Genomic DNA, 8,985 nt, shown 5'->3' with positions numbered 1-8,985 from the left:
TAGAAGGAGATAGAACCCACACCTTGTCATGTGCCTAAATAAAACAAACAGGTTAAACTGTCTTAGGTATACATACTTGCTAAGAACACCTCTCAAACAAGCTTTGGCATGGACAGCACCAGGCAGCCCACAGCTGCAGTGAATTAGAGGTCTGGTAATGTCAATCACAGTGATACTCACACGCAAGAGGCTTTTGGGGAAGGGATACTCCTGAAAGTGAGGGAACACAGAGAGGAAGGGAAGGAAGGCCGGTGCATGTCAGATCTCACCCTGGCGCTGAGTCAGCGTGCTATAAACCAGCCGTCTGCATGCAGAAAGACATTGGAGAGTGCACTCTTGTGACTCACACCATGTGAGTCAGTGCCTCCTGTGGCACGCACACAAGCAACATACACACACGTACACTGATGCAACCCACGGAGCTGGTCCAGGAAGGGACTTCCTGGCTAATGAGCAGCAGCGTGGACATTCATGTGGAAGCGGTAATCCTCCAGCTCTGGGAAGTGCTGGCCGCACACCGCACAGGTGCTGCCCTTGTCCTTGCTGTGCGTGCGCCGCATGTGGCTGTCATGTGCCGCGTGCGAGGCGAAAGCTTTGCCGCAGTGCTTGCACTTGAAGGGCTTCTCTCCCGAGTGCTGGCGGATGTGAGTGCGCAGGATGCTGGAGGCTGTAAACGCCTGGGAGGCCACAGGAGGAAGGGTGGGGGGAGAGCAGGGAGAGGGGTTAGTGGGCTCCGCTTCATGGCTGTGGAAGCTCAGAAAGATTTCTGATTGCAGACACCAGTAAATATCTCCGATGTGACAAAGGATGAGAAGTCAAGTCAATACTACCCTAATTAGCTTTGTACAGGGGAAACGTAATGCAGGTTTTCTTTGCAGTCTTTACTTTCAAAGTTACTCTTTTATGCTGATGAATGCTGGCTTGGAATTCAGCTGACAGAATTTGCTCATGCTGGGCTAGCATCTACTTGAAGGGCTTTTCTTTCTCTTTCTGTCATGTTCTGCTCTGCCTTCGGTACCTCCTAGCCCATCTTTCCCCTCACATGACTTTATCCCCTCATAACAACCTTACATTTTAGGAGAAAACCCTCTCACTAAGCCATAAGCAAACAGGTTGCCAAACAGCCAGCTGTTTCCTTAATTTTTCCCCAGCCAAGGCACTCGTGGGTCCTTTACTATTTGCAGACTACACAAAATAGTTGCTGCTAACCATGTCACCATCAGAAAGCTGAGGAAAATGCCATGCTGGAAGCAAAAATCCTGTACATGGGTGTGAGCAGGCAAAGCTTGCACTCACAGAGCCTCTATAGTGCCTGTTACATAGACTGCCCTGTTACTAAAAGTAAGCAAGCACACCATTGTTATCATGGAGGTTCGGCTCTTGAACTACATCTGTCCATCACACTACACGAGTTACTAAGACCAAACATTACCAATCTCATGAAAAGGGAAATGTGTTAATTCGCTGAATGATTAGGATGGCATCTGAAATACTGTGAAGCATTCCTATACGTTGTCCCTGCAGCAGATCGCTGAGCAGGGAATTAGTCCAAATTCTGCCCCAATGGAAAGCAAGAGCTAGGAGCTGACCCTGCTTCTTCAGTCCCAGATGTTTGTATAAACATGATTTTAGAGTTGGGACTCGCATGGAATCATTTAAGACCCTTAAGATCACCAGCTCCAACCACCCACCTGGTGCTATTAAAGCAAAGCCCGTTTACTGTACCACATCCCAAAGCATCACATTGTCTTCTATCTACCTCCAGGGATGGGGCAGCCTGTTCCAGTACCTCTCCACATTTTCCATTTTAAAAACCATCCCAATATCCAGCTTAACCCCTCCCTGGTGCAACCTGCTGCTATTTCCTCACACCTGATCCAACCCTCTCACTTCCAACCTCTTCAAACCCTTTCTCCCACTGCATCTCCCAGCTGTACCCAGAACGTACGCACTCAGCTTATCTGGATACCAACTTAAAGAGAAGGCATCTGTTTCCTGGATAGAAAAAGGGGAAGGGCAGCACATGGTGCTGCGAGGCACTGGAACACGGGAGCTGCCCACCTTATTGCAGTAGACGCATTTGTAGGGGCGCTCCCCGGAATGAACCCGCATGTGTTTGTTCAGGCTGGAGGACTGTGAGAAGCTCTTCCCGCACACCGAGCACTGCAGAAGGAACACAGGAGTTACAGGAAGCACAGAACAGCACGGCTGGAAAGAGCTGTTCTACATGGGGTTAACTTAACTAGGAACAACTTGAAATATTCTTTTTTTTTTTTAAAGACAGATAAATCATGCAAAATTGCAAGCTCTTTTTGTTTGTACGGTTAAAATAGCCCTAGTAAAACCTGTCTCTGGAACATTAGCAGAAGATACTGATAATTAGTAATTAAATCTGATTTCCCCCCCCCCCCCCCCCCCCCCCCCCCAGTTATTAAGACAGTTACATCCTTTATTTATCCCTCTATTTAAGGGAATCCCTCTTAAGGAGGGCTTTGCTGGGAGATGGTGTGACAGCCCCCAGGGCACAGCCACTGCCTCTCTGCTGTATCACTGCAGGCGGTGACACCCAGTGCTGAGGTGCTGAAGTCAACGAGTCCGTGGGGACACTCGCACAAATCCCGAGGGAATGTGCAGGAGCCCACAGATCATTTCCTTATCCCGCTGTTATTTTGGAATAAATCATCATTCTCCAGTTCAAAATAAACTATCCTATGGAAGGTCATTTTTTACTGATAACATTCCCCTTCCTTGCTTTTTAAGTCCATTTGTTTCTCATTTAATTGCAATATCCATTCAGAATAAGTTTACCGCCACTGCTGTTCTCAAGTATTTCTTCCCTATGTGTTGAAAAAAGGAAAGGAAAAAGAGAGGAAAAAAGGAAAAAAAAAAAAGGTTAAGGAAAAAAAAGGAAAAAAAGAAAGGATAAAAAGAGGGATGGAGAAAGAAGAAAAACAGGAAGAAATAACTATGATTTCGATCTGCATAATCAGTAGAACCGTATTAGACCTCAAATTTAATAGAATTTTCTTTTAAATATCTTACTAAACCCTTAAAACATTCGAATACGATATCATTGATTTAATTGGATCTATTCCAGGAAAACGGACGTTGTCTGGAGATGACCCATAGGAACAAAGGAGGGTGCTGGGGACCGAAGCAATAGCCGTGCCACACTGGAAGCCCCCCAGCCCTTCCTAACCCCGTTTCACTGCCCGGCGTTGCCGAGGCAGCGGCTCACGTCGGGTGCGACGCTTCGGGCTCTCGCCGTGTGCGACAGCCTCGGCCCGGGACAGGCAGCACTGGGAGCGATCGGGGGGGGGGGGGGGGGGGGGGGGGGAGGGGCAAAGCACCTCCCCGAAGACCCCGAGGTAACGGCGGGGACATCTCACCTTGTGGGGTCTGTGCTTCTCGTGGACGTGCAGCACGTGGATGCGCAGTCGGTCCCTCTTCTCGAAGGAGCGGCTGCAGAGGTGGCAGGGGAATTTCCTGTCGCCCTGGTCCACGCAGCGCGTGTACTTGAGGTGCTTGTCACGGTAGTAGCGGTAGGCGAACACCTTCCCGCAGCGCTCGCACTTGAAGCTCTCCCCGGCGCCTGCACGGCAAAGCGCGGTGCCCGTCAGTCATAGGGAGGGTAAGAATGTTACAAACGGATTCCGGCGTTATCATCAACCAAACCGAACCAAACCAAACCTCTCAGCTCCCGCTGCCCCCCGGTTCCCTTTGTGCCGGCGGAGGGGAGGCAGCTCCGCACCGCTCCGCCCGTGTCCGCGGGCAGCGGATGGGACGCGTTCCTACGGTACGGCCGGCCGACCCCGGGACGCGGCCTGACGGCAGCACCGCCGCTGCCCTTCGCTTCCCGTTCCCCCAAAAAGGACCATCGATCCACGTAGCTTTTCTGTCGTTTTCAAAACACTATTAAACAAACGCGCGTTTATTTGGTTTCCTTTGGGGTTTCAAATTGTTCTTAACCACTGAACTTAGGAACAATACAGGAAACGTTTCGAACGTTAACAACATTTCCCTCTGCCTCTAATCGAAGACAGGTAAGTGACATCCCTCCAGCCCCGAAACGAACCATCGGCCGCCCCACAAAGCTGGGACGCAATCCCAGCGTCCCATCGTCCGGGGTTCCCCTCTCTCGCCGTCAGCGCACCCCCACCCCTCTCCGGGTTTTGTCTTCGCACAACCCTGACTTCAGACCCAGCTTCGGCCGACAGCGGCGTCTCCCTTCTCCACTGCATTTCTCCCCGAATAAGCGCAGTTGACACCGCTGCGGTAGGATTAAAACAAACCCCAACAAGGAACGCCGCAAAAAGTCCCCCAACACCAACAGCTCGGCAACAACGGGGGAAACGGGGGATGCTTTACATTAGCACCTCTACGCAAACCGGAGTGGCAGAGGGGGAGCGGCACCGGGATGGCCGCCCCAGAGCAGCCCGGCCCGGGGCACCCTCGCTGCCATCCGACACGCGTTACGAAGGGAGCTGGCGGAGTCCCTTCGCTTCCGAGCGCGATCCGGGGGACCCCCGAGGCGCTGCCACGTTCTCACCTTCGGGGTGCTGCGGGGGCCGTCCCGCCTCCGGCATGCCCTTCAGGCAGATGGGGATGCCCAGGAACTGCACGTAGCAGTCCCCGTACCACACCAGCAGCTCCTCCTTGGGCGCGATCTCCCGGCAGCTCTCGTAAAAGATCTGCCCCTGGCACTGCAGCGCCGTCAGGTTCTGCTCCTCGGGAAAGCGGGCGCAGTTCACCAGAGACATCCAATTGCCGGCCGTGCCCTTCCCGTCGATGAAGTGGCTCAGCTGTCCGTACTCGAAGACCTGAAGGGCAGAGAGAAGAGGATTAGAGCAGAGAGCGGATCGGGGCCGGGCAGAAGTCCCCTCGCAGTTCCCCCACGGCCATAACGTACTGCCCGCAGGAAGCCCCGCTGCCAACATCTCCCCGGCTCCCCCCCGCCGCGGCTACCTCCCACATCAGCGAGTTGTCGTCGTAAGTCTTAATCTCGGTGGTGTTGACCACTTTGCCTTGGAACGGGCCGAAGCGAACTCCTTTGGGGATGGGGGCGGTGCAGAACACCCCCAGGTGCCAAACGTCCCCGTAGGCCACGCGCAGCACGGCCAGCCCTGCGGGGACAGCGCGGGCTGAGCGCGGCCGGAGACAGGGAACGGGGCGCGGGCGCGGGCGGTGTCCCTGCCCATACCTTCGGGCAGCTGCAGCGCGTCCCCGTCGGGCGGCGGAGCCGGGGGGGAGCGAGCGGCACCTGCGGAGAGGGACCCTCGTCAGCGGCTCCGAGGGGTCGTGGGGGCGGCCCCCGAGCCCCCGCACCCCCCTCCGGATTCTCCGTCCCCATACCCGGGCTGACGGGGGGCACGCGGAGCCCCGAGATGGCGTGCAGCCCGCCGGGCAGCTGGGGGCTGCGCAGCGCCCCGTACAGCACCGCGTTCAGCTCCTCCTCGCTGAAGTGAAACCTGCGGCTCTGCCCCGCCGTCTCGCAGCCCCCCCCGGGCCGGGCCGTCCGCTGCGTGGTGTCCGCCGGAGCCTGGGCGGGGGGCGGCGGGGCCGTATGGGGCGGCGGGAGGCCGAGGAACGCGGGGATGCCGAAGGGGGGCAGCGGCGGGGAGGGGGGCAGCAGGCGGCCCAGAGGCTGGAAGAAGTCGGGGGGCGCCTCCAAGTACTGCGCCGGGGGCAGGAAGGGCGGGTAGTAGGCGGCGAGTCCGGCGGGGCTCAGCCCGAGCGCGTCCGTGGCGTCCGGTGCGGGGCCCGGCTCGCCGGCCAGGGCCAGAGCCATGCCGGGGTGCCGCAGGTAGAGCGGGCTCCGAGGGGAAGGCGAGGGGTCGCTGAGCCGCCCTCCTCGTCCGGCGCCGTCGGGGCGAGCGGGCCGCCGGCCCCCCGTGGCTATATGGGCCCGGGCAGGGGGCGGCCCGCCCGGGGGTCGCGTGGCCCCGGGGGCGGGCGAGTGGGGGGAGGCTGCCCCGACGGGAGCCCCTACCCCGGGGCGGGGCCGCCGGTGGTGGTGAGGGGGCTCTCCGCTTTGCCGGAGCCGCCCCCGATTCTGCCCCGCTGCCGGGCACGCTCGAGCGGTACGCCCGGGCCCTGCGGAACGGCTTTTGGCTGTGAGAACGCAAAAATCCACTTCCAAACAGCCCGAACAGCCGGCAGTGCGCTGGGTGCCGGGCTTGCAGCGGGCTCCTGCTGCTCCCAGGCCGGGCGAGTCCGCAGCTCCGCGCAGCACTGCTTAGCGACAACTGAAGCATCGCTGCGTTAGCAACATCGTTCTTCTCCAGGACTCAGAACGCGGCGTCATACCAGGCATTACGGCTCTGTCCCAGGTGCAACCAGTAGAAGACAAGAGGTGACAGCATGCAATAAAAAACGAATTTTCAGTACTCTATGCAGGCTATGCAGTCCTGTGTGAAGTGCTGCCTTCCTCTCACAGCAGGGACTCACCAGAAGTCACCTGGAGCCGCTACTGACAGAGAGACTTTGGCTCCAACCTGCCGCTGACTGTGCTTGGCTGGAGGTGAAGCCATCCTCCGAGCCTTGATTTCATGCTGGCACTGCAGTTCCCACCTGCCCAAAGCTTTGGGTTGGAGCCTCCTCTTAGCCTTTCAGTCTGGTTGTGAGAGCTGAGTGCTTGCACATTGAGGAGAGCCAGAACGGTGCCAGGCAGCTCCTGAGACCCCGAGTCTGAGCTGTGACACAAGTGGGACTAATTCCCCTACCTACTGCCACATTGTCTGTCCTGATTTCTATTTGCAAGGCAGAAGCAGTCAACACACCAGGGACAACCAATACGTGCAGCAAGCTTAGGGAGGAGGCAGGCATGCAGCCCTCTAATGCTTTCTCAAGGCAGTCTCTCAGTCTTTATGCCTGTATGGATTTTTTGGCTTTTCATCATTTTCCCTTTTCTCTCTCATTTCAGACCCTCTATCTGTAGGGCTGAAGTGATGCTGTACTGCTTTACGAAGTGGCTTTGGGTTGGCAGCATTAATAGTATAAAAGCAGTGCCATGTTTAGCGGGAGCCTTTGAGTGCTGATTGCAGAAAGAAGTTTGCTTTCTCCTTAGAAATGAAATGCTGCCATGAAAGGAAAAGGTCACATATCACTGTTGTGACCACTTTGCAGTTAATCTCCAGTGACTCACAATCCCCTATAGGATGAATGGTATTATGGCTTAGAAAGTAGCAGAGTGGGCATCTGCCTGCCCTGCTTAGAGACTGAAGAAGAGACAGCTTTGGGACATGGAGTGGGACTGTACCACAGTGCCTGCTCAGCATTCCCACCTCACATGTTCCCACCTGAGCCTTTTCTGTCTCACCATTCATTTGTAACCCAAGGATGTGGCCCAAAGAATGGAGCTGAGAACAGGTCACAGCTTTGGGCCATGCTAACCCTCATCCATGCTTGCTTTTCGTGCTTCAGCTGATGATGTTTTTTGTGTGGTTCGGTAACTCCTTATTGGCTTTAGCAACAGAGCAGTGATTATTTATCACAGCACACCTCCTGGACTCACGAACTGTTGCTCCTGTTCTAATACTGAGGGCATTCGCTTTACCCCTCTGAGCTTTATCCTTTCAGTTCCAGTTTCTAATTTCCTACAACATAATTTTACACAAGAAGCAATTTTACTATAACACAAACAACCACCTGAGTTAAGAAGAAAATAATCATGGAATTATTAAGGCTGGAAAAGACCTCTAACGTCACCAAGCCCAACTGTCAGCCCATCCCCACCCTGCCCACTAACCACATCCCTCAGTTCCACATCTCCATGCTTCTCAAACACCTCCATGGATGGTGCCTCCACCACATCCCTGGGCAGCCTGTGCCAATGCATCACTATTCTTTCTGAGAAGAAATTTTTCCTAATGTCCTTCATTTATCAATTCAGCATGGCTCTCGGGTTTTCCCTTACACAGACCTGTCCCCTGGTTTCAAGGAGTGGGTTTTCAGTGGTGGGTTCAGATCAGGCTCCTTTCAGCTCCATATAGAAAGTCCTTACATTTTTCTGCTTAATAGTGTTTTAGAAGAGCATCATCTGCCAGTGGCAAAATGCCTGCACAGGAGATAAAGATTCTGTGTGCTCCACTAGTGTGGGCCTACCCATGAAGATTTCATGATGTGGCAGGCAATGCTATCTGGCTAGGGTAACCCTGTTATGCATTAATGCAAGAGGTAACACACTTGGATATTTTAGACCAGTTTGGGTCCAAATCTTTGCAAATTTGGTTTCCAAACTGGAGCTTTCCTTCTCTATAGCCCCACTGGGTTGGGAATGGTAGATGCAGAGAATTCTGCCTTCTTTGTGGAAATTTTCTGCATCACTTTTCCAGTAAAGTGAGTTTCTCTCTCCCTCTCTGGTACCAAGAGATATCACACTGGGGGATTAACTTCTCTTAGAGTCTCTCCACAACTGTTGCTGTATCTGCATACACATATTTACAAAGATGTGCCTGTACCTGCCCTGCAAATCCAACTAAAATGACAGGCGTGCTCTCAAACATGATAGCATCTGCACAGCTCAGAGCATGCAGCTTTTCTGTCTGCTCCTGCTGTCCTGAGTTATTGTGTTGAAAAGGTGTCGTAACAACAGGACAGGAACAGGAAATAGAACAGTGATTTACTTGCAAGTTTCATTTCTGAAAACAAACAAACCAACCCCTCCCTGGTTATCAAACAATAAAATTATTTAATTGAAAATGGGAATAAATTATATAAATCCTAAATGCATGTGGACCATAAGCTAGAAAGGAAATAAGGTACATTGATATTCCTTCTCTGTCACTACTGTATCATCATATATAGCAGCATTTCAGTGATGTAGTACTTGTGCAATAGCTGGATCTGATCTGCTACTTACATGAGGCACGGTATGCATTCTAGTGAACTTCTTTCCATCCTGCAGTTACAGTTTGTGGCACTAGGCTCGCACCTTCAGACTCCTACACCTCCTAATATTCTGTAAGCAGTTTTTCCCCCTTTTCT

General features: G+C 53.8%; 1 protein-coding gene across 1 annotated transcript; it reads right to left on the bottom strand.

Moving 5' to 3' along the window:
- Positions 1 to 446: 446 nt before the first annotated feature.
- PRDM14 (PR/SET domain 14) lies at positions 447 to 5,788 on the bottom strand. The gene is given in 6 exon segments (XM_048938942.1): positions 447 to 677; positions 2,062 to 2,163; positions 3,390 to 3,592; positions 4,550 to 4,820; positions 4,966 to 5,332; positions 5,334 to 5,788. Coding segments are annotated over 6 exon segments (1,629 nt in total).
- Positions 5,789 to 8,985: the final 3,197 nt, after the last annotated feature.

This window comes from Lagopus muta, chromosome 3 (assembly GCF_023343835.1).
Source record: "Lagopus muta isolate bLagMut1 chromosome 3, bLagMut1 primary, whole genome shotgun sequence".
Taxonomy (NCBI): domain Eukaryota; kingdom Metazoa; phylum Chordata; class Aves; order Galliformes; family Phasianidae; genus Lagopus; species Lagopus muta.
This window is presented reverse-complemented; position numbering and strand designations above follow the sequence as displayed.